The 24,437-nt window shown below is 49.1% G+C and overlaps 4 protein-coding genes across 8 annotated transcripts; 1 reads left to right on the top strand and 3 right to left on the bottom strand.

The window, feature by feature from the left end:
• The first annotated feature begins 1,125 nt into the window (after window positions 1-1,125).
• LOC6541399 (junctophilin-1) lies at window positions 1,126-19,283 on the top strand. 5 transcript variants are annotated; one of them, XM_015159524.2, is made up of 9 exons: window positions 1,126-1,463; window positions 11,192-11,944; window positions 12,005-12,219; window positions 13,151-13,419; window positions 13,487-13,623; window positions 13,679-13,819; window positions 13,887-15,720; window positions 17,014-17,214; window positions 17,868-19,283. In XM_015159524.2, exons 2-9 carry the CDS (start codon window positions 11,625-11,627, stop codon window positions 17,952-17,954), a joined length of 3,204 nt encoding a protein of 1,067 aa, XP_015015010.1. In that variant the 5' UTR covers window positions 1,126-1,463; window positions 11,192-11,624; the 3' UTR covers window positions 17,955-19,283. The 5 variants fall into 5 exon arrangements, with proteins under 5 accessions (XP_015015010.1, XP_015015008.1, XP_015015011.1 ...); XM_015159522.2 differs by lacking the exon at window positions 1,126-1,463 and adding an exon at window positions 2,470-2,918; XM_015159525.2 differs by lacking the exon at window positions 1,126-1,463 and adding an exon at window positions 7,090-7,269.
• Window positions 19,284-20,006: 723 nt separating this feature from the next.
• On the bottom strand, window positions 20,007-21,510 carry LOC6542163 (leucine-rich repeat extensin-like protein 1). The gene is made up of 2 exons (XM_001969279.3): window positions 21,464-21,510; window positions 20,007-21,373 (listed from the first exon to the last, which is right to left on the bottom strand). Exon 2 carries the CDS (start codon window positions 21,371-21,373, stop codon window positions 20,078-20,080), a length of 1,296 nt encoding a protein of 431 aa, XP_001969315.2. The 5' UTR covers window positions 21,464-21,510; the 3' UTR covers window positions 20,007-20,077.
• A 1,033-nt stretch (window positions 21,511-22,543) lies between these two features.
• LOC6541327 lies at window positions 22,544-23,158 on the bottom strand. Its single transcript, XM_001969278.3, has one exon. The coding sequence runs from the start codon at window positions 23,156-23,158 to the stop codon at window positions 22,544-22,546; it is 615 nt and encodes a 204-aa protein (XP_001969314.1).
• Window positions 23,159-23,645: 487 nt separating this feature from the next.
• On the bottom strand, window positions 23,646-24,424 carry LOC6542317 (cuticle protein 7). Its single transcript, XM_001969277.3, has 2 exons — window positions 24,351-24,424; window positions 23,646-24,287 (listed from the first exon to the last, which is right to left on the bottom strand). Exons 1-2 carry the CDS (start codon window positions 24,360-24,362, stop codon window positions 23,832-23,834), a joined length of 468 nt encoding a protein of 155 aa, XP_001969313.1. The 5' UTR covers window positions 24,363-24,424; the 3' UTR covers window positions 23,646-23,831.
• Between the last annotated feature and the right edge of the window lie 13 nt (window positions 24,425-24,437).

Here is a 24,437-nt window from a genome sequence, read left to right as displayed (position 1 = left end):
CTGCCTCTTCTTCTACTTCTCCTACTTTGCTCTAACTCTCAGGAAACATTGAAACAACAACGGTTGCTTACTCAGCACCGCACACAAACATAGACTGCTGCTCTCACGGACACAACAACAGCTGCCGCTCTCAGAACCAACAACAAAGCGAGCAAACAAAAATCATTTTGTTGTTGCACAAAAAGCTTTGCAATTTCGCTGCCTCTGCCGACATCGCTGCTTTTGTTGATTGCTTTGCGTCGTGTTGTTGCTGGCCGTGTTTCCAACAAGCTTTCCAACAACATTTGTTTACATTCCAAATTTATTAGGCGAGCTTTTCGAACATTTTTCGAACACGTTTCGCTTGACTATCGCTAGGGTGCGCCTGCTACTTCCGGTACACATTTTCCAGAGCAATTTTCGTATTTCCTATTTTTTTGTGATTTATGCCAGATGTAAAAATGTTTTTAACAGATATTTCAGACCTGTTTTAGATTCCTTAAAATCGTCCGTGACTTAGGAGCAAACAAAATATTTAAGCAATATGGTTTACAAAAATAACAAGTTATTACTTTGGTAATAAGTTATTACCTTTGGTAACTTTGGTATACAAACCTCTTCCATTTGGCTCCAACGGTCATTTGAAATGGCACCATTCAAACACTCGAATTGCGATTCACACGCGAAAAGCTCGACAAAGCTCAAAAGGACTCACTCCTTAGGCCAAAACAGGCAGAGTTTATGTGTTACGCCTGACAGCAGACCACCAACCCAGTTATTTCCAGCACTTTAACGATTTGTTTACAACTTTGTTGCCTGCAATTTACCGCCAGCATACGGACCTGCCAGCCAGCCCAGCTTTTCACCCCTTTCCGTTCGCCTGGAAAAGCTTTGCTCGGAGGGCAGGATGTCTTGTCCTGCGTGTGCTCAAAAATTCAATAAAAAGGAGGCTCGTTTCTGTTGTGGCCTACATGCCACAGCAAGGACGAGCAATCGGTTCGTGAGCCGAACGCGTGAGCCGAGGAAAACTTGGTCACCGGGTGGGAAATGTGAAATGGGAAATGGAAAAGGGGCCAAAAAGGGTGGTGAGGGGGGGGCGGGTGGCGCTGGGAGCAAGGAGAGAGCTTCCAAGTGCAGCGGAGCTCAGTTGCCACAGGACAGTCGAGGCGAGTGCTCGTCCTTGGTCGCAACGGGCTCCCGGAAAAGCGGTCCTTCGCCTCTCGAGTGTCAGGATTGTTTTGGTTACGCGACTGCCCCGCTAGTGTTGGTGACCATCTGTGTGCGTTTGTGTGCGCTTAAAAATATATTCGCCATGAATTATTTACCCAAAACGAGTGCTGGAAAGTTTTGATAAGTGCGAAGAACGTCCGAGTTGAGTCAGCGGAAAGTTTCGACTCAAAGAGCACTTTGTTTGACAATTTGCAGCGGCATCAAGGATGCAGTCTCCTCTGCACTGGGACGTGGAATGCATTTTCCGAAGCGCAGTATGTGGCTCTTTCTCATTTCAGTGAAAAACCCCCTTCATTACCACGCTTTTCCCTCCCACTCCCACTCCCACTCTCGCTCTCTCCCGCTCGCTCTCTATTGTTTTTCTCAGAGTGTAGAGTTGCGATTTCGTTAGAAAATCGAAACAAAAGCGGGCCAGGCTCTCGAGGAATTGTGGGTGTCGTTGCTGCGGCTACCTGTAGATGCCACATAAACACACACAGATACGCGGACATGGAGGCGGGTGTGTGCGAGTCCTTGAACGAGGCTTTCGGTTGCCCACCCACATGCCACATCCATATCCGTATCCATGTCCATGGCTGCCTTTCACTGCCCGCTTCCGACTCTAATTAACTTATAATTCAAGGTCCAATACGCTGCCACTGAAGGTTAAACATGACGACCCAGCGATTTTCGGTGTTGGGTTTTTCGTAAGAATCTTCAAAAGCAGCCCGCTGGCAGCTGTAATTGAGCGATTTCCGCGGAAGCTGCACTAAACTTTTCCACCGAGAATCGGCAGGGGCAGGAGTCAAGTTTTTGTAACTCGAAAGTCGGGTAATGCGATAAAGTGGAAACTTAACCAGGGATCATCCAGCAGTTAAGCGCACACAAGCCGTCATTTTATTTGGCTGCCAGGGTCCCCAGAGACTCGTCGGCAATTAAGGCTGGCTAAACAATAAGCCACTGGTCGGCAAGCCCGAAAGGAAAAAAAGCAATTAACGTTCTAGAGTGGAAAACCCGCATTACGCATACGCCACGTCGCCAGTCTGGCAACTTTGAGGTGCGACCTCCGGGGTCTGTCGGAAAGTGTGGGAGGGGTGGGGGGCGCCGGAAAAGCTCTTTCCCGCTGACCACCGGCGGTGCCCTCATACGCTCACCTCCCCGAGACAAATACCGCCCCCAAAAGTGCAGCTGAGAGCGGTGTCTTGCCGTTTTTTCGGCTGCTCCGCCGAAAAACATTTTCATTTCTCGCCTGAGCAGAAATTTCAATGATTCCCCAGCTCAGTGTGAAACGAACCAACAACTCAAACGAAACGAACGCGAACGCGCGCGCGAGAAAAACAAAACTAGAATAGAATAGAACAAATTAACCTCTCTCCCCAACCCCAGAAGGAAAACCCCCAATAAAATATATAAAAAATAACACACGAAACGCTGAGGTCGGGAGCGCTAACCCAATGCTAACTGTAAACAATAATCGAACCAACGAAATTTCAATTAACAGCGAATGAGTAATACCTGAGCGATTTATTATTAATCAGTAGCGAGCTAAGGTGCGAGCAACAAGCAATCCACAAGTAGCTGGCCCACGGATAGATAAATAACTGCACAGATAATTGCTGGTCCGCGGTACTGGGCTCTAAAAATAGCAGCCAAAATAATCGCGGAGACAATTGCAGGGCACTGGTGCAAAGTGGATGTGGCATAGCCGCCGGGCGGAGCCCCGAGGATCTGTGAGTAGATTGACTAATAGCCCCCAATCTCCCTGGCTGTGTAATCGAAATAACAAACTTCAGTCACCTTGTGGTCTGCGTCACACACGCGGATACTTTGGGGCGCGGAGTGGGAGTCGTGTGGCACGGCGTTCGCCTTCTCCATCCTCGTAATAACAGTGGAGCTCCGATGGCTTCACCGTACCTATTTTCTTTCGATCTAGCTACACAGATTATCTTTTGTTTGATCTTCATAGTCAAATATTATTTATAAATTCGTTTTCGGGGCAGATCTTAAGATTATAATCTTCTGAGTGAGAGGCTCCACTGTATTTGTCATTTGCCGCGCTGTTACTGCTGGTACTGGTACCACACGGCGTATGTGGAATGGCGAGCGGTTGGATGAGTGGTGCACACTTTTTATAGCCAGCAACAGTCACACAAGCCGCACAATCAAGCGCTCGTCTCGCTGTTTATGTCAATTTGAATGTTGCATGCGGCCAGCAAACTTGAATGTGTCCTTTGTGTTGGTGTTGCTGGCTGGTTTGGGGATACCGGAAGCTAACTAGAACTGCGCTTCATTGCAAATTTGTGTGCGACCTTTTGGTGTGGGCCTGTGTGGGCGGTGGGCGGTGGGCGGAGCACTTGTCGGACGGAAACGGATATCCCGTGTGCTCTTTGCCCAGTTCGCCTTCGTCGCCAAGCGCGTCTCCAGTTTGTCATTTCATCAACCCTCCTCCTCCTCCTCCTCCTCCTGGCTCCTGGCAGCTCCTGCTTCTGGTGTCCTTGCTCGTTCGCTGCGCAGGAAATTTTAAGTCGAGTGTGTGCCCACGGGTTGTCTGCTTGCATTTGGCTGTTTCCGCGGCTTTCTTGTTTGCTCTTAGCTCAGATTTCTCGTCCTGTTGGCTACTGGGTCAGATTTGTTAGCTCACAGAGTTCACAAGAGACGCAATGAAAGAAAGTATTAAAGCAACACTGGGATCGAACTGTTTGCTTTTATTTAGTCGCTGTTCACCAGTACCAGTTCGCGGCTGTTTTTTGCAGTGTGGCGCGTTGGGTCGAAATGTATCTTCTGCACGGCAACAGAAAGAAGCTAATGCAAATGGCCTGTCGGGGGAACAGATGCACAATGCAGCAAAGAAGCGGATTGGGGTATTGTTTCTCCGGTGGCAGGACCGCTCCTGTTGCACATCCTGTCTCCTGGCTCGACTTGCCACGCGGTGGCTCGTGTGCCCTGCCCTGTTGGGCCTAGTTGCTCATTCTGGGCGGAACAACTTGCATATTTGCCAAGATTTATGTCTGCTGTCAGCCACACAAGGGAACCTTATGTAACAGCGCTCCCAGGAGCAACCTAATTTCCGTTGCCGCTGCTGGTTAAACAAGTTTCAGCCTCCCGCTGCACCTCCTGTGGCCCCTTGTGAACTTTCCAATCGGTGTCGCCACGCAGCAGGACACCGAACCTCTCCGGATTCCGGATTTTAAATTCCAGACTCTCGACTGAGGAGAAATCTGTGAGTGCGCGTATCTGTGCCAAATTGCTGGCCCAACTGGCAGCATCCACGATGCGGTGCTTGGCTCGCAGTTTTAGTGTTATTGTTATGCCTAGTTGCTGTTGTAATCCTGCGGCCTTCACTCACACCCACAGGCATAAATACATCCCATAAACACCTAACGTCGATGCTGATGTCGATTGCTGTTGTCCCCCGACTTTCTGGCTTATCGCGACCATCCAGAAGCACCGGGGTTTAGGATAGCCCTATCCGCACTTGGGGGTGAAAGATTAGTGGCGGTGGCAGGTTTAATAAGAGTATCGCAAGAACTTAAACATTTAGTTTAGCAAATATTACAATGCTTGAACTATTCTTAGCATAAAGCTTCTCTTCACTGTATCCATATTCCGCTTTTCGGAGACGCAGCCACTATTGTTTCGCCCGCTGGTGTAGATGTATCTCAGGGTGAGTGCGACGAGCAATTTCCCTGCCTAAGAGTGTCGGTTGACTTGAAGCAGCCTCAAGTTGCTGTCGCTCGTTGTTCTCGTTATTCTTATTATGTCAACCACCCAACCACTCCCCCTCATAACTGCCATTTGCGTAAGTGTAAGTGCATGGTCGTGCGTGAGTGCGTGTGAGTGCATGTGTGTTGGTTCTCAATCCTTTTGTATTTGCCACAACAATGAGTGTTGCACACACTCACAGGCGCCTAAAAGGGAGGGGCAGACTCGCCACATGTACGAGCATATGAATATTTCATTATATATATCGGATTTCCAGGAGCCCCCTGCCCCTTTCGATCCAATTTCGCCATCCCCCAGCTGTGGGAACCCGTCAAGTCCTTCCCAAGTGCCTGTCGCTCGGCCTGATTTGAAGTGGAAGTGCTTCTGAAACACATCAGTTCGTATGCACTAATTATTCAAGTGGAATTAAAATGTAATACAAGCTAAGCGGAGATAATCCGATTTGAACATGCCTGGGAGTTCTCACAAAATAATAAGATTGGGAAAATTAAGAGAAAATTCTTAAATTTCAGTCAAAGTCCATCATGCGAGGAAATAAATAGTGAATATATTTTGCACATTTTCCCATTGCAACTGAATTGGTCAAAAGGTCAAGCCTTAGAGAATAGGATTTTATAGGATTTTCTCCTGCCTTCAATTGTGCTTAAGTTACCCATTAGCATGCCAGTATCCGGCTGCTTTGATGGGGGGATTGATATCATCAATCAAATCCGCTCGTGATGCGCATCATTTGCCTATCAGTGTCCGAGTTCCCCGGCAATTTGCCATCTCCTCCGACCACAAGATTCCAACTCGGACTCGGACTGCCTGTGGATTGGATTGCTTTCGGCTCGGGAAAATGTTTCCATGTTTCGACTTCCGTCATTCGTCAAACTTCCAGCGGAGGTCAGGAGACTGGGTGATTCAGACAAGTGATTCTGCTGCTGATTTCCATCTCCGATCTCTGGCCAGAACGGCGGAGCAATGGCTGTCCGTAAAGCAAGAACGATAAAAACAAATTAAATGTTTACGAAATTGAACAGATATCGTAAATAATGGAATTCGAAAATAAAAAGCGCAAATATGCTTGGCAATCAAAAACTAATTAAAAAGAGCATTTTAAATTCATAATCTGCCAACCAGCCAGGAAATTGATATTTCTCTGGATCGGACAGCTGTTTTCAGGGAATTGATTTGCTTTTAGTTGGGAATTTGCATTAAGACAATAGAATCCATTGAATCGATTTCCCATTGCCTCTTTAAAATTGTACTTTTCGGGCTTGCGCAAAAGTGTAGCTGCTTTTCTTACTTGCGAGTATTTACAAATGATAATTTGTAGAATGTTTTCGGTGCTGCATAGAGTATGCAAACTGCCGTTTGCATGGAACATGATGTTCCAGGCCCTTGTTTGTGTTTTAATTTAGAAATTGTATAACCTGTTTACTTTCGAGCAGCTCCATCATCCACTCCCCTTGGCGGCGGGTGCGTGTCTGTGTACTCCAGTTAATGGCCTGTGACGTGTACAGCGAACAGGCGAATGGAGTGGGTGGGGGCCACGAAAGGAGCTACTTTGCGTCTGCGTTTCCCACATGCCGGCGACAGGGGAGGATTTCCCTAAGCTCCTTGCCAATGGGGGGGACGTGGCCAGATGTGGGGTAATTGCATTTACAGGAAAGTGGGGCACATGTGACGGTCGACTGCATATTAAGTGGCCACTGGCCAGGGCACTTCAACTGGGCCATAAAGTGCATGCCCTGCTATTAGCTCTGTTCGGGAGTAACCATGACCGATATTATCCGCAAAGCATTTTCAATTATCACCTATTAATACCAGGTCTCGCCCCAAGAGATCTTTGTGAGTGAGGTCGTGACTCAGCCGCACATTAAACGCCTGTCATTCAGCCAATTACCTGACCCAAGGCGAACACAGCAGCGCGAATAGAGTATACACCACTGCGATCTACAGCTGCGATGGATGGGTGGATGGGTGGATGGATGGATGGGTGGGTGCATGGCAACGATCACGATTCGCGCGTTCATTCATATTTCTTTATGCCCAAATATTGCTCATGCTGGCCTACAAGTATCCGGTATGTAACAGCTGTTTCGGGCCGAGAGAGCGAAGATGGCAGAAGCGACAGATGCTGTGCTCCGCTCTCTTGCTGCCTGTCGCTTTCCAGTCGCTCGAATGAATTCAGCGAGGGATCCCTGAAATGAATTTTCCAACGAAACGCGGAGAGAGCGAAAGAGCGGAAGAGCGGAATGAGGAGCGGAATTAGCTTGCATATGCCGTGGACAGTGGCGGGCATTTCTTTTCGCTTCGCAAGCGTTTGGCGTTTGGATGTGTCGCTCGAATGTCGCGTCGGAATCGCACAAGAAAGTTAGTTTAACTGGGCGTATACGCAACGGGTAGCCATCCCATCCGCAGAGGTTTCGCATACGCCCTGTGGTGCGAGGAGGCATTGCGGGGGACTCGCTGCTCCCGTCGTCGCCGTCGTGTGGCTGTCGTTACTACGCGATTCCCATACGGATACCGATCTCGAACGGCTGCCAGTCGCTGCCCGCCGCTCGTGCGTTTCGTTCCGCTCGCTCTAGATATCCGCATTCGCACATTCGCATCCGGAGCGGAATCCGCTTCTCCAAAGAAAATACGAACAAACAGCTGACCGGATGAGCGTTCTTTTGGAATTGGCTGCGTTTTCGAGGCACGGAACTGTTTCAACTCAAAACCAAACCGAACTCAACGAACCTCAGTACTTTCAAATTTCTGCTATTTTTAACGTGTGTGTGTTGGTGCGGCTAAAACACACACACACACACACACACACGCCTTTCCCATTTAACATATTTTTTCTCAACAAAATTGCCCGAGTTTCTCTGCTTTTGTGCGTGTGTGAGTGGAAAATTTCGTTGCGTTAAATAAGTTATAAAACAATATGGATTAACGAACGTCACGAGCTGGTTGCAGAAGTCAATTGAAGAATATAATTGAATTGAAGCAGTTAACTGCAGTCTTACACTTGCAATTGCTATCCTTGCAAATTGTTGCACTTAAGCTGTGTTTTAAACTGGGAAAACCACGCTCAGCCAAGTAATCGAAAGTAAAAATCCCTTGCGATCAATAGGTCAAAGAGCTGCCAGGATGTCACTGGCCATTTTTCGCCTGCCACTTGCCACTTTAGAGGAAAATGCAGCGACCACAAAAAGAAAATGAAAATAAAGTCGAGTAAAATCGTGTCAAGCGAAAAAAGCCGAAAGTGCAAGGGGCGGACTAACTACAGTAGTCGGGCCTGTTGGGTGTTAATACTTAATTTATGTGAACCTATAAATAATTTCAATTTAGAGAATGTGCTGCTGTTGACTGGCTCGGCCATCTTCTATATAATATAGTGCGAGTTGTACGAAAAATATGCTAAAAATACCGAAAACTGAACGCTGCGTGTTCGCTTTCGTGTGTGTGAGTGTGGCCACTGTGTGCGTGTGTGCGTGTGCATGTGTGTGCATGTCTGTGCAGGCTTGCAAGTGTTTGTGTGAGAGAGTGCAGTGCGAATTGATTAGAGTGCAAAAAAAGCACACAATGCAAGATGCTAAACGCATCCAACAAACATCATCATCAACAACATCGACGTCAGTCAGTGGACTATTATTTAATTTTCTATCCATCTAGCCCAAGGCAGAAATAAGGAAAATAGAAAAGAACAGAAAAGATTCGAAATGAAAACGCGGGCGGGGACAGTTTTGCCAACCGAAAATGAAATAAAAAAATGAAGGAAAAAAAACAGCCAGCAGCGGGCAGAGTGAAAATGAAATAGACTTTGGCAAGCACTAAAATACGGTTGAACAATATTACGAATATTTTCGTTGCTCGAATTCGGTGTGAGCATTTCAGTATTTCAGTTCAGTTCATTTCAGTTCAGTTCAGTTGCTCTCGGGCTGCCTTTTGGTTTTGCTTTCGTTTTGGCTTTGGCTTTGTTCGAAAATCTTTTAAAATAACAATGATACATGCCGCTCCGTCTTCTACAAATTTGTTTTTTGCCCGCTGGCCCGGGTATAAATAAATGCTCATACGTAAATGTTCTTTATCAAAGAGTGATAATGTGGCCTGGGAAATATTTACTGAGGCTTCTCGGGATCGATTGCTCTATTTGTTCTGAAAGCAATAAACCTGCGATTTATGGTTAGGCAGCAGCCCACCTCTTTGATTTTCCATTTCCATCTGGTGTGCAAACACTTTGCAGCTGACTTCATGGCGGCGGTGGTGGGGAAAATGAAGCTAGTTTCACCTGGAAATATATTTACTTATTACTAGCACTTTAATGAAATGTTACCCTGCAAAGTGTGGGAAAATAATAAATTAAATATGTAATGCTTTTTAAACCTAGAAAGTTGAAGTCAACGGATTTATCCGAGAGTGGCTACATTGTCGCCGCAGGCAGACACGAAAATGGCCTCTGTATCACTGCCACTTTTCAGCAGGTGTGCAAACATAACTCACTTGGCCATAAACACGCTCCGCCTGTTGCTGCAATCGTCTGGCCAAATCTCTCCAGCTCGGTATCGGTTTTGTTTAGAACCATTCCCGGGATGAGGTGGAATGTTGGCCAAGAAGGAGAGGAGAGGAGAGCAGAGCTGGCTCCTGGTTGCGTGTGTTTTCATCATCATAAATGTTTAAACAAAACATTGCCAGACTCCGAGATGGGGAGACTCCGAGATATAGAGACACCCTTCTTTGTTTCGGCCCGCTCCCCGTACGTTTCCTTCTTGTCTTTCCAATTCAACCGATGCCGTTCAGTGTGTGCACGTTGTCTATTAATAACAAAGCTTGTGAAGAATTCGCCTCTCCTGGCGTCTTGTCTCGACCCATCTCGTTTCGAAAAACCCAAATCGTTTTGGCGTCGACCGCAAAAGAACAATAAAATCGAGCAGCAGTCAGAAGCTAATGCCAGCACACATAGACTAAAGCCAAAATGAATCTGAATGTTTGCCGAATACGTCGTGTTGCAAGATGATTAAAGTAAACAGCTCCGCAGAGTCGCATATATCAAACGGCAGTGATGTAGCGCATTCATTCCAGCGAATCGCTATTCATCTGAATTCCCGATTGAGTGGAAGGGTTCTTAACCCCTCGATTGAGGAATGCTGCAACGTGGCGTATACGCGATTTGGCCCGACTGTGGATTCGCATTGAGGAATGCTGCAACATGGCGTATGCGCTAGTTGGCTTAGTCAGTCTGCTGAGCAGTCATGCCTTTTCACATTCATTCAGAAACACAACGAAGCCCACTTGAAAAAAATGCGTTGAATCACTGTGTTTTCCATTTTATAAAAAGAATGCCAAAATCGCTACATCCACTCTTTCAGTAAAAGCTCGCTAAATCAGAGGAAAACTACCAAAAATATTAATTAAATCTGTGCAGTGCTCAGCGCGAATTTCCTCCAGTTGGAAAACACATGGCCCCCGCTTAAAATCGGGAAAAACCCAGAGAACGCAGTCAAAGTGACAACAGAAAACCAAACACAGAAGCAGAACCATGAAGACACTGAAAGTGCTTTTCGTGGCATTCGCCTGCTACTATGCGCTTTTCCTAATTTTCTACTATTGCTATCGGGCGTACCTCTGAGCATATAAATACATGCGTTCGTCTATATACAATACATTTGAGTATATATGCCAGCGAAACAGCTGAGTGGAGCAGAGCAAACCACCACCCACTCGAGAGGTGGTCTGCCATTGAGAATTTCGGCCTTTGACGTGGCAAAATCCCCATATTATACGGTCTATATGCGATGATAGGATAGAATCGGTTGCTGCCAGTGCCAGTGCGATATAAGAACGAAAGTCGTTGAGGGCGGCTGAATAAACCGCCATCGAATGCAATTGCATCGTATCCATAATGCATCGTCACCTCACATCGTCATCCTCTCGCCCTCGTTTCAATGCAAGGTATTTTCCAACCCAACCCCCACCGGAAAAGCCCCTGCACTCATCCCACTCATTTCGGATCATAAAAATCGCGTTTCGCGCGTGGCAAGCACAGAATGATGGGTGGAAATGGTGGAAGACTTTCGGCAGATAGAAATCAATTAAAAGCGCCTTATAAATCAAGCGCAATATGCACCATTCCCCAAGTCGAATAGTTCCACTTCTCCGGTTGATTCAGTAAAATCCAGCAAATGTTTAGACTTTTATGGCCGCCCGCAGCAAAGTCAATTGCATAATGCGATTATTTCCTGGAAAACCCGCTTGCTTATCCACGCCATTCAAATCTGTTTGATAAACGTTTTTCTACACCCAATTGCAGATCACTCGCCGACTTATTTTTGGTAAATGACCAAGCATGGCCTACGACATTAGCATAGAGAATCACAACCGCAACTGTCAGAGGACATCGACATCGGACGATCGGTTTATGCAGCTTTGAAATCGAGTCGGGAAACCCAGAGGAGGGCAGCAACAAATTGCAACTTTCGCGTTTCAGTGAAAAAGCCAACAATTTACACACACACACTTTAAATAGCCCTACAGCACCACTAGGTTAAGCAGAGCAAACGAAACCAAGCGAAACGAACCATTAGACCCCAGATCACAACCAGGATCAGATGAGGCAGCAGCCGGTGCAGCAGTCGAGCGGAAAATCAATGAGCAGCAGGCGGCGGCACAAAAAGCCCACGGCAACAGCAGCAGTAACCACAGTTTTCAACCGCCCCGAACTTTAGAAACCCCCAGTCTCGAGCATGCAACAGGCTGGCCAGCTGACGCCGCAGCAGCAACAGCAACAGCAGCTGCAGCAGCAGCAGCAGCAGCAGCTCCTGCAGCAGCAGCAACAAAATGGCGGCGACCTGGCCGCCTACGCCGCCTCCCAGGCGGCCGGCGGTAGGCGTGGCCCCATAAACGGCGGGCGCTTCGACTTCGAGGACGGCGGCACCTACTGCGGCGGCTGGGATGAGGGCAAGGCCCATGGCCACGGCGTCTGCACGGGTCCCAAGCACCAGGGCGCCTACGCCGGCGCCTGGAACTACGGCTTCGAGGTGTCCGGATCGTACATCTGGCCCAGGTGAGTGGGAGCTACTCGGAGCTGGGAGCTGGTGACCTAAAGCTTGAGCTTCGCTTGCAGCGGATCACACTACGAGGGTCAGTGGCAGAACGGACGCCGCCATGGACTGGGCGTGGAGCAGATCGGGCGGCAGATCTACCGCGGCGAGTGGTCAAAGGACGGGCACAAGGGGCGCTACGGAGTGCGGGAGAGCACTGTGTCGACGGCCAAGTACGAGGGCACCTGGAATGAGGGCTACCAGGATGGGTCCGGATGCGAGACCTACGCGGACGGCGGTGAGTGATGGGCGTGGGCCCTGGGGCGCCATACGCCATACGCCATACGCGGCGTATACGTAATGTGCATGAGATCATTTTGCGTTTGGTTTTTGGCTCACTTTCAAAATGCGCGAATATGAGTTCGTTCCCTCGCCGCTGCTTTACTTTTTGACGCTTTTGTAATCATTTCTGGTGGCGCACACATATCCCGTGTTACCCTTACACATCCATATCCATTCCCAGCCTGACGTCATATTTTATTTGCCCGCGCAGTTCAATGATATTTGGCTTTGCCGCTTCGCCTTGCGCCTTTTGTACATTTTTTCTGCATGAGTGCGGCTTTTTCTGGGGAAATTCGCAGTCTGGGTAAAACACATGGCCACATGTCCAAGTGCCGCCCGCGGAGCTGGCCCAGTTCTATGGCCACCATTATGGAATTGTTTTGGTTGCGGCCAGAGTGCAAATGGCAATGTCGACCTTTGGCCAAACCAATTGGCCCTAACTATCAATTAGCTTTAGCTGAGGGCTAAGAAGCATTTCCTAATCAACTAGCGTAACTTCCAATTCCGCAATTAACCTGGCCAGAAGAAGCACTGAGCGAAATGGAATGGGAAAACCATATTCCCGTTTATTTATCCAAAAATAATTAAATTTGCATTATTAACTGACTCACCGCCAACCGACTGACTGCATGTTTAGCCATTTGCAGCTTATTCAGCACTTGATTTGCATATTTTCGCTGCAGTATTACTTAAGGCCCAATGCCATTGGGCTGAAAGGAAGTGGCACGTGTGGCCATTAATAGAAGCCGTTGGGAAACGGATAGCGTTTCACTTAGGCCAACTCCCGTTTGGTTAGAGCAAAAAAGGGGAACGTTGGGAGTTCCATTTGCATAACAATTGCTCGCAGTGGACTGCAGTGGACATTAATGCACTCCTTGGCATTCCAGGCAAGTACCAGGGTCAGTGGCAGGAGGGCAAGCGGCATGGCTACGGAATCCGCACCTCGGCGCCCTTCGGTTTGGCCTCGCATCACCGGCGCAAGAACCTCCACGCCTCGCTCAGTTCCCTGCGGAGTGGGGAGAACGGGAATGCGGCCAAGCTGGCGGAGAAGGCGGAGGAGATACGCGGCGGCTTCGTCCTGACGGCCAAGTCCGATAAGCTGCCGGTCCGGCGCAACAGTTTGACGGACAAGACCGGCAAGAAGGGTTTCCTCATGGTGCGTTTCGAGGGACATCAGCTCCCATGGTGGCAACAGCATCCTAATCTCTTCATACTCCCAACAGAACCTCAAGATGCGCAAGCAGCGCAGCACGGGCGATCTGGAAAAGCGGGGCACCATTGCATCCGGCAGCATACGGTCCACCATGTCCTCGGCCTCCTGGATCAGCACTGGATCCGAGCAGTCCAACCTGACCACGAAGTAAGTGCCGCCAGATGCCAGATACTTAACCTCATTCACTTCCCTGCCTCTGCAGATCCAACCACACCGAGTCCAATGCCAGCTTCACCATGGAGGACGAGCAGCTGGACCCCACGGTGGTGGAGACGTACATGGGCGAGTGGAAGAAGGACAAGCGCTGTGGTCACGGCGTGGCGGAGCGCAGCGATGGACTCAAGTGAGTTTCGAACTATATCCTGATGCCGCATGGGCACGTCGTCATTGACCATGTGAATCCTTACCAGGTACGAGGGCGAGTGGTACAACAACCGGAAGCACGGCTACGGAGTGACTACTTTCCGCGACGGAACCGTCGAGGAGGGCAAGTACAAGAACAACGTACTGATCACCAGCCAGAAGAAGAAGCATTTGTTCCTGGCGCGTTCGCGCAAACTCCGCGACCGCATCGCGGCGGCTTTAAGCTCGGCGCAGCGTGCCCTTAAGATGGCCATGCAGCGCTCCGACATGGCCATTTCCCGCATGGCCACCGCGGCGGCCAAGGCCCAGAATGCGGACGCGGCGGCCGAGCAGGCGCGCATGGATTGCGAGAATGCGGTGCGCATGGCGAGGGAATTCGCGCCCGACTTCAAGCCCTCGGTGCTGGAGCGCTTCGAGAAGCTGCGCTTCCGGGAGCGGGAACGATTCCGTCCGGGACCCGCGGCCGCCTCCGATGCATCCGTCAAAATGGGCGTGGGCATGCAGACGCAACAGCAGCAGCAGCAGCAGAGCCAGTTCTCGCCCACGAGCAGCAGCGGATCGGATGCGTATGCCACGCAGGCACAGCGCCAGCAGCAATATCTGCACATGCAGCAGCAGCAGCAGCAGCAGCGGCGCATGTCGCAGCAGAAACATGAGTCGGAATGCCCGGTGCCACCTTCGATGTACTCGCAGCAGCTGCCCGTCTCGCCGCAGACGGATCTCACCGGCTTGGTGAGCCAGGCCCAGCCCAGCCACGCCCAGGTGATCAGCGCCATCAATCAGATGTACCACCAGCAGCAGCACCAGCAGCACCAGCAGCAGCAGCAGCAGCAGCAGTTGAACCAGCAACAGAGCAACCCGCAAATGAATCCTGCATATCAGTTCCAGCAGCAGCAGCCGCCCGGCCAGGCCAAGATCAATCCCAATCTCAACGCGAACCTCAAGCAGAACCAGGCACCGAATCAAAACCAGGCACAGATGCCATTTGGCGCTGGCACCAATCAAGTGGCCGTCTCCCCACAGCAACAGCAGCTGCAGCAGCAACAGCAGCAGCAGCAGCAACAGCTCCTGCAGCAACAACAGCAGCAGCAGCAGCAGCAACTCCTGCAGCAGCAGCATCAGGCTCTCCAGCAGCAGCCCTCGCTCCACGCCTCGCCCACCCACAATGCCTCGAATCTGCTGCGCCGCGCCTCCCAGATGCAACAGCAGCAGATCCAGGAGGCGGCCACCGCCGCAGCAATGGCCGCCAATGCCGCCGCCATGGCCGCTGCCCAGCAGCAGCAGCGCAGCGGCAGACCGCCCATGCTGGGCCAAATGGGCCAGCAGTCATCCATCGACCACTTCGATCACTACAAGCGGCCGCCCAGCCGCGACTCCTCCATCGATCGGTACGCCCGGGCGGCCAGTCGCTTGAGCGGCGCCTTTGCGGGATCGCGGCAAACGTCCCTGGACCGCTCGGGTCTGGCCGATCCGGTGACCAATGGCGGCACCAGCACACCCGATGGACGCCCCCGGGCGGGCTCAGTATTCCGCGGATCCACCCCGCAACCTGGAGCCGCTACATCGACCATGACGGGCAACGGATCCCTGCCCACGGGCACCGGCGGCGGACGTTTGTCGCGGGCCGGAACACCCAGCCTGGGAGCCGGCGGACGGGCGCCCAGCCAGGGCAAGGCGGAGCCGCTCTTCTCGTCGCCCAACCAGCCGTTCGAGGACGTGCTGCTGCGCCAGCGGACGCTCGGCCAGGACATCATTCCCTCGCCCTCGCAGCCCAAGCGCACGGAGAGCCTCTATCTGCCGGCCAAGCCGGCCACGCCGGTGGGCATGGCCATGGGCGGAAAAGGAGGCGGCGGCGGCGGTGGCGGCGGCAAGAAAATGAAGGTGAGTCAGCTCGCTTTCTATGCACATTTCCATATTTCCGGAATAGTTTTATATACACCTTGCGCTTGGGGTAAATCCAAAATATTTGCCCTTTCCCTTTTTTTGGGTTTTCATCTCCAATCCCTAGAGACACACTAGCGTAGCCCAAGTGAGCATCGCAGAATTCCCGGGCCGGCCGCCTGAAATATATTTCATAACACAGTTAATCCGAGCAATTAACTTAATTCGTGCGCCATGGGCACATTCTGTGCGGGGGAGAAAGTGAGTGGTGAGAGCGAATGGTGATGGCCGGAGACTCGGTGTTCATTTAGAAACATTTCTCGGCCATCTCGGGGCGAACATGTGCCCATTCTGGGCTATTTATAGCCACGGGCACGGCACGAATGCACGCCAGCCGGATCGGCCAGGTTGGAATGCATGCGTGCCGCTGAATCTCGGAGATTTCAGCCAACTCTCAGAATTTCCCGCTCCGCTCAGAATTTCACTCTGCGGCGGAATGAACACCAGGCGCTCCACAAGTGGCCATTGGAAGGCAGGCCGGCGACAGGGCAATAAATAAATGCCTCTCGGGAAGTGTCGCTCGCCTCCTGCTGGTTGTTGCTTTCTTGTGGCCCCAAAGGCGACGATTTTCCGAATTGGACTGGCTAGTAGCAAACGACGCGTCGGCCCCAACGGATTGCCAATTGAATTTGTAGAGCCAGGTCGAGTGGCAATATAATTATATAGATACATATATACCATATATGTGCGGCATTCAAAACAAGAAGAACACATAGGAATTCTGAAAGCAATTTCGTGCGAAGAGCCAGCGACAATATCCGTTGTTGTTTTGGCTCAGTGCCGTCGTGGCGGGTTGTGGTACTATTTTTGGCTGCCCAAACGGACGCAGTGACTCTCCGTGTCCGTGTATCGATGCTCGGTGCTCAGTTAGGGCGGAACGCCATGTCCAACTCGTTTGCAAGTTGGAACCGCCTGTAGAAGAAAGATTACACGAATTGTCCAACCTTATGCAAGCAGCTAATTGGCTGTAGTTTCAGTCACCGAACTTTTTCCCCCACAAAGAAAAGTCAAGTTGAAGAGCGGCTAGCATGGACTGGTATCCGGAGGAGGATGAGGAGGACCTCATGTTCTCGCCGGCGCTGCTGGCCAGGAGAGCCAGCGAAAGCTGGATCGTCGAGCCCCCCGTTGAGGTGGATAGCCCCTTGCCCTTGCCCTTGCAACACCTTGCAACACCTTGCCGCACCTTGCAACGCTGAACTAATTTGCGGCTTGCTTCTCTGCCACGTTTTGCAGTCGGTGCCCATCAATGTGACGCTGCAGCGAAAGAAGTCCATGCCCGATTTCCAGGAGCTGCCGCGGGCCACCGAGGCCATGAGCCGGGAGGAGGTGTCCGCCTTGGGTTCCGCCCGCCGGGAGGCAGTGCGTCGCCAGATCGAGGTCAACGAGCGGCTCAAGGCAAATCCCTTGCTGTATTTGGTCAGTCCACAGGTTAAGGTGAGTGACAGTGCACCGATAGTCTAGTTCGCTGCCAAATGCCTTTGATGTTTTTCTGTTCACATGCACCCACAATTGGTGCACTTTACTTGCACCAATTTCTGTAAACAGCATTCTGACGTCCATGGTGCAATTAAACATAAACTATGGGCTCTTTCCCAATTAGAGATGCTTCTAATAATTCTAAATGCCATTAGCCACGAGGCCAAAACACCTAATATTTTTCCTAAACTACATTTATTATTTCACGTCTTCACCTTTGGTGTAATAATTCTTGATCAAAATATTGCAGGGAAACAAAAGAAGCTTAAGGCAAACTTATTCTCTTCTAATAATTCAAATATAATATTATAAATATATAAATAAATTTAAATAAATATATAAATAAGTAATAATTTAATAAGTAAACTCTAGACCAAGACATCGGTAATTGTAATTAGAAACTGGTGCCCATAGTGTTTGACAATAATTCCCAACTTGTTATGGCTTATATTTCACTATATCAGTGTAGCATAAATGTGCGCCACTATAATATCTAATCGTAGTTCGACTTCATACGGAAAACATTTGAAATTCTATTTTAAATTATTGTTATTATTGCTTCAATGGAATGCAATTTGAATCTAATCGAACGAATGCTGTTTATCACCCAGGACTGGTTTGTGCGCCAGCAGCTGATGCTGCTCGTCCTGATTTTCAACGTGGCGTTGGCGCTGCTGTTTGTCTACATGCTCACCTAGCGCCGGAGGATGCACAGGACGACGCGGGACAGGGGCGGATTCGGGCAGCGACTGGCTTTGGGTGGCCACAGTGGGTTTGGCAGCCAGCGATAGTACGCCGTGGGATTCGCCGTGGTCCTTGGGAGTTTGCTGGCCATAGTGGGTTGCCCACGATTTGCGTCGGGGGAGGTGGGGGCTAATGAGTTTTAGCATTTGCAGAGAAGAGTTGATATAAAGCAGAACTTATATAAGTATCCAAAGTACCATAAATGTATATCATATGTTTAACATGAGCAACACGCTGGAGATGGGAAAAAGAAATCGAATTACAAGTCTAGACTGCAGCCAAATAATGGATAATTAAATTAACTAAATAGCGCAGAACTGCAAGGCACAAATCGTAGCAAACTAAATACATAACGTACTATAACCGCGTGGCTGTGCAGCCAATCATTTAATTTGTCGAGCCAATTCAACTTTGTATTTGTGTGGCTAGCCAGGTGAGCTGGGGGGTGGAGATCGATTAACTATATGCAAATCAATTTAACGAATTTTTCTACACATTTAATGTAAAGATAAAGGCAAAAGAAGCAAAAACAAAAACAAACAACACCTTAACCTAATCAATGTTTAATCATGATAAATAAACGCGTAATATATTTAATCTACGGCTACTTAATGTAATACATAATACGAAAGCAAACTAGGCAAATGCAAGGCATCCAAGAACCGAAAACCAAAAAACAAAAACTAAAACCAAGAAACTTTTCCTATTTGCAATTGAGAATGCATTAGTCAGCAAACTTAATCAAAACAAAAGGCAACCGAATAATACAAGTACTCATATTTATATATTTAAAGTGTAACGATGTGACACCTATATTTGTATAATTAGCAAAATTTTGTGGGACCGAAAACAGCACCAACAACTAAGGAGCAACGCAAATGTATCTACAAGATATCAAGTATCTTGGGCTCTGTTTTTGGTTTACCAGTTGAACATTTTCGAAACGAAATTGAATTCGGGAAGGTCTGAGGAGATTTACGGAATCCGAAAATGATATTCTTTAAAGCAACGGATCGAGATTGTTAATGAATGAAGCTGTATATATACATTTTAAAATATCGTATAACTATAACTATATTTTCTTCTCGATAATTTACGTTTAAATTCATAGCTGGGACGACATCATTATTTCAAAGTGTTGCAATTTATCGTTTTTAGTTTCACTTCATTTACAATGTACGAATATGTTCTAAATATTATGATTTAATTTTTTTATTTGTTATTTTATATGCAAACATTATTGAAAAGAAATAAAACCGCACATTCGCATCTTTGCAAGTGTACTCTGCAAATTGTTCTTATTACTATTACTCCGTTTGTTCAATATATCCTATCAAGTGCAATTATAGTGAGCTACTTATATAACTTTCTGCTTTCCTTGGCTATTTTGATTGTGTGCCTAATGCATTTTCCCAATTCGATGTTCATTATATCGGGAATGTGAAAATGATAAGCTCCACAAATGCAGAACCTTACGAAATGAAAGACTTGAGCTGGTGCGTAAAATTTGAGAAAATGAAAATACAAATTTGGAAAGCAAAACCATTTGGATTCGCCTTGATCAACGGTTATATAAGCGCTGTTTGAACACATTCATGTGCATAAACCTACATATTTGCATACGAAAATAATGATTCTGATTTGTGTATATATCTGTGCTTATCAGATTGGCAAAATCAAGTTGGCAAAAAGCATTGTTCAATGTTATCGACAACAAGAAAGTATATCATAAATGAATGCAAACGAAGAAAACTTTTTAAATACAAACAATAAAATGCGTCAAAGCCGAATGACAAGTGTTCGTTTTTCAAGGGTAATGAACTTCAAAGATTGTTTCCCTCATTCTTTTTACAAAGCGAAGATGGGAAATTAGCTTACTTTGAAGCTGGATAACAGCAGCCCAAAAGTATGCAACACTTTCCAAAGTTACCAGTAAGCCAATAATATTTAATTACTTTTTGCAAATAATTTAATCATCATGCGGTCAACAGGAAAGGGGAGTAAGCAATAAATAATTTGACACCTAGAAAACATTCTAGCCTAGACTAAGCCTAAAACAACAGATCGAACAACAGATTCAGTAGTCCGCATAGCCCCTTCCCTGGCTGCCGTATCCGAAGTCCTTCAGATAATTATCGATGGCCAGGTCAAAGTTGGAGGAGGGCTTGTCGGCGCCAGCATCGGGACCACCATAAGGCTTGACCTCCGGCTGAGGCACGGGATAGGCCTCCGTACGGGGTTGATAGGACTCGGTTTGGCTGGGATATGACTCAGTGACGCTGGGGTAGGAGTCCTTTTGGCTGGGATAGGACTCCGTGGGACTCGGGTATATGGGAGTGTGGCTGGGATACGACTCCGTCTGGCTCTGCACAACGGGATAGAGCTCTGTCTGGGGCGCCGAGTATTCCTTGGGTGCTTCGACAATGGGATACGACGTGGACCTCTCATAAATGGGCGCCGGGGTGGCCACCACAATCTTCTCCTCGTACGGAGTCTTTATCTTGGCCACCGACACGCCCGATGAGGATGATGAGACCGCTGAGGCGGCGTACTTAATGCTGGAGGTGAGTTTGGGTGCCGGCGGCACTTTGCTCACGAGTGGAACCACTGGCTTTCCGTAGCTTGGAACCGGGGAGTAGTACACGGAGGGAGCTGGCTGCAGCTGAAACTGGGGACGTGGCGGTGGAGCTGGCACACTAGCCGGATAACCCTTCTTGCTGCCATAGGCGGTGCTCAGCAGCTGGGCCAACTCTTCCAGCGTGTAATTCGGAGCAGCTATGCTGGCCACCGCTGGCGAGGATGCCACCGAGGGAATGGAAGCCGGCGATGCAGCAGATGCCGCGGCCGCCTGTTCGTAGACCAACGGATAGGGCTTATAGGCCTTGGGTCCACCCACGGGTCCCACCCAACCCGCATAGGAGTCGCCTCCATACTTGGGAAAGTATTTGCGCTGATGGACGTGTGTGAACTCCACCTGCCCGCCAGGTGCGTACTCCCCGATGGAGGAGATCTGGGTGAGCGGCTGCTTGGGCTCCGAGGAGATCACCTTGCGGCAGAACTCCTTGCAGCCCAGCTTGCACTCGCAGTAGCACTTCTTGTACGCCGACGGCTGGGTGGTCTGGTCCGTGGGCGTGGACGGGGCACTGGTGGTGCTGCTGGTGCTGCTGGTGGTGGGTTCAACGCTGCCCGGGGTGGTAGTGGTCGCTGGTGCTGCAGTGCTTGTGGGCGCCACCGTCGTGGGCACCTCGCTGCACGGCACCTGTTCCCACACCTCCTGCTCGCATTCCGCACAGTATTGCGGGAAGTGGGCTTGGGTCAGTAGTGCCGATGCCATCAGCAGGGCCATGCACAATAAATTGCAGCGTTCGAACATCTGAAAGCGGGTGGTGGTGGGAATATGGCTTTAAAATGGGTCAGAGAAGTGCAGCGGCGTCGTTACCAATCGATTGACCCCGTTACCCACCTTTCCAATGAAGTTCTCCCTCGCTCGCGATCACTTTCCCCACAATTGCTGGAATTTCTGTCCCGGATCGCCGATGGATGGCACTTGTTGGCTGTTGGTCGGTCGCGTGCGAAACTCTTTCATGCATTTTGCTGAATAGCTCTTAAATACGCTGCGCTGGCCGAGAGCTTCTTCTTCCCGTTCTTACAACAAGCGAGCAAATGGGTCGCGGAAGCGTTGACCGCGTCACGTTCCAAACGCCCCAAACGGCTCGGAATGGGGCGTGGCGGTCCGGAATGGGCGCGGGGGCAAAGACAATCGCCAGATGCCGCCGCTTCCGTAATACACATTCAAGCATTTCTGCCCGCACCAGTCGATAACATCGAGTGCTCGACAAGAGTTGTTTAATCAGGAACATATAGCAAACATATCTCGGCTTGACCTCTGGGTTTTGGCAACATGACAACAACCTTTAGGGTTATAGGGCATTTTTTGGAGCTCGGATTGGCAATCTGCCCGCAAGCCTACTTTCGTAAATAGCCAAACCCATTCCGACCGCATTGGGCTTTTTTGCGGTTCTGCACAACTTTTTCCGGCGGCTTGGGGATTTATAATTTCTGGGTCTTGGCCTAGATCTGATATTAACTTCTGTGTCGATTGACTTATCAATTTTCGTTGTAATTTCGAGCAGCTCAAGGTCTACACGTGCACAACGGATAAAAACATTGCAGGCGATAGTGCTGGTTGCCTGAGCAATCTTCTTACAACTTGAGTACATTAATTGCCTGTCTATCATATACTTTTAAAATATAAAAATAATTACTTAAAAAGTTGGGCACAAATAAATTACATTTTGTTTTAACAAACACGAGCTTAACTACTTTCTTTTCATTAGTAAAGGGCTATACAATTTCATTTATTAAAATTGTAGCCTTACAAAGATAAAATAGCAAATAACTCTATTTCATGTTAAGCTAGAAAAACTTAAGAACAAGAAAAATAAAATCAAATTACCGGGTACTATTTATTCGTTGTCCGAGTCACCAGAGTTCACGTAGAACCAAAGCCGACTGAGAATTTGTATGACCTGACCTATTGATTTTAATTAAGATTGGCCACACGACTTTGGAAGGGTAGGCCTGGATAGACCTGAATTTCCGGGAAGAAACTTAGCTCATCCCTGGCGTCAGCTTCCATGGCTTCCTTGTGGTCACGTCTCCTTTCGATGGAGCTGCGCTTTCTCAGTTTCTCCCAGCGATTTCGTTTGGGCTGTGACTTTGGCTTAACCGTCACTTGGGTTTTGGATGGCTTTTCGGTTTGAGCCTGATCGGTAGAATCTCGAGCTGTATCCGTGCGACTGGCCATTTCCACATCAATGGTTTGGGCTCCACTTTGGCCACTGGTAAGACGCCTCAGCATCGCCTGGTAGTGCGGCTGATCCGCAGTTATGTATTCCGGCTCGTCTTCGGGATTGAGTATCTGGTAGTTGGGTGTGCCCAGCTCGAAGGTGGTGAATTCGCCATGCTCCACCTTGTTCTTCAGATGCTGTGCCGTGTACCCAAACTGCTTGAGCGGGGCCATCCACTTGTCATCCGCGCTTGGAGCTGCTTCCTTTGAGCCTACCAGGCACAAGGCCAGGGCCAATAGCAGTGTGACCACCAGTTGTCGTGTCTCCGGGCAGCCGACCATTTTCGCACTGATGCCCCATTGATCCATGGGCCAGGGCGTTAGCCAAATCCAATAGAACCACCATCGACGACGTCGACTGCGCCGGCAATTGGACGCCCCCAAAGTGGCAGCAGCTACGTGAGATTAGCGTCATCTATGCATCTATGGGCCATGTCGCGTCTGGCGGCGATAGCATTAGTTTATGCTTATCACAGTATCGAAGCCACCTGTACCATGACGCATCACTTTATGAGACATCAAGTCGCAAACTTTATGATACGACTTCGCTGAGCTCACAAGCGAGTTGAACTAAGTGAAGCATTTCATTCAACACTTTTTTGTTACTTTTTTATAATCTACCAACTTTTTTGTGTCACTCATGTGAACTCGCAAAATATTCTTCACTATTTTTTTCTTTACTGATCTGCAATTCTATATGCACATATGCACTGGTCTACAAATACTAGAATTTGTTTTAATATATTTCGTATGAAGCATATTTCCCATAGTTTCCATATGAAAGTCAAAGCTCTTTGTGTTCCTCTGCGAACAGATTGAATGGGATGCATCTTTATGGTAGGTTAATGTAAGCTGGCTATGTACACTCATTTGTCTTAATGGTAACTAAGCTACGATGTATGGCAGTGAGTTTTCCCGGGTGGAGGCGGGGATCCTAATGGGCTTATGCGGCTGAAGTCAGCAAGTCAGTCACTAGATCCACTCAGTACTTGTACTGAGCTGTGGGTCCGGATACGGAGACATAGTTGCCGGAGGACAGCTCCTGCTTGACGATGGCCTTGGGGGCGGCGTAGTGGACGAGTGGCGCCACCGGCAGCACGGGAGTCAGGATCTTGGCGGCCAGGAGCTTCTTGGGTGGCTCTGGCAGCGGTATCTTGATGTCCGTGGGCTCGCGCTGGACAATCGCCTCGAAGCCGTTGTGATCATCCGCCTTGTACTGCACGATGCGGCGATAGCCGTCGGAGTCGATCAGCTCGTAGACGCCCTCGACCTTGTCGTCCTTGCGCGACTCCTTCTGGCTCTTGATGTCGCCGGTGTGCGGATCGTTCACCGACCACTGGAACTCGTAGGCCACTGGTCCGTAGTCCGGCTCCGCCTGCAATTCAATGGCCCAAACGGCGCTGGCCAGGCACAGGCACAGGCACAACAAGTAGCTAGCCTAGAAGGGAGACAGCACTGCAGGCATTAGTATCCTTTGTATCGCACTCCTTGCTGCACTCACTTTTCCCATCATTTTGTGGTATTCGCTCCTTCCAGAACTCTTTGGGTATTGAAATGCACTCGACAGAGATCGAAATCGAAGTAATTA

The sequence above is a fragment of the Drosophila erecta genome, unplaced genomic scaffold, assembly GCF_003286155.1.
Source record: "Drosophila erecta strain 14021-0224.00,06,07 unplaced genomic scaffold, DereRS2 tig00000055-arrow-pilon, whole genome shotgun sequence".
Lineage (NCBI taxonomy): Eukaryota > Metazoa > Arthropoda > Insecta > Diptera > Drosophilidae > Drosophila > Drosophila erecta.
Note: the sequence above shows the minus strand (reverse complement) of the source record. Positions and strands in the feature narration are given on the sequence as shown.

Bases quoted from the DNA above. Each gene is read 5' to 3' on its own strand.
- LOC6541399 (XM_015159524.2), top strand. From the start codon at position 11,625: ATGCAACAGGCTGGCCAGCTGACGCCGCAGCAGCAACAGCAACAGCAG. The intron at 13,420-13,486 runs GTGCGTTTCGAG...TACTCCCAACAG, and splicing joins GCAAGAAGGGTTTCCTCATG to AACCTCAAGATGCGCAAGCA. The intron at 15,721-17,013 runs GTGAGTCAGCTC...CACGTTTTGCAG, and splicing joins GCGGCGGCAAGAAAATGAAG to TCGGTGCCCATCAATGTGAC.
- LOC6541327 (XM_001969278.3), bottom strand. From the start codon at position 23,158: ATGGATCAATGGGGCATCAGTGCGAAAATGGTCGGCTGCCCGGAGACA.
- LOC6542163 (XM_001969279.3), bottom strand. From the start codon at position 21,373: ATGTTCGAACGCTGCAATTTATTGTGCATGGCCCTGCTGATGGCATCG.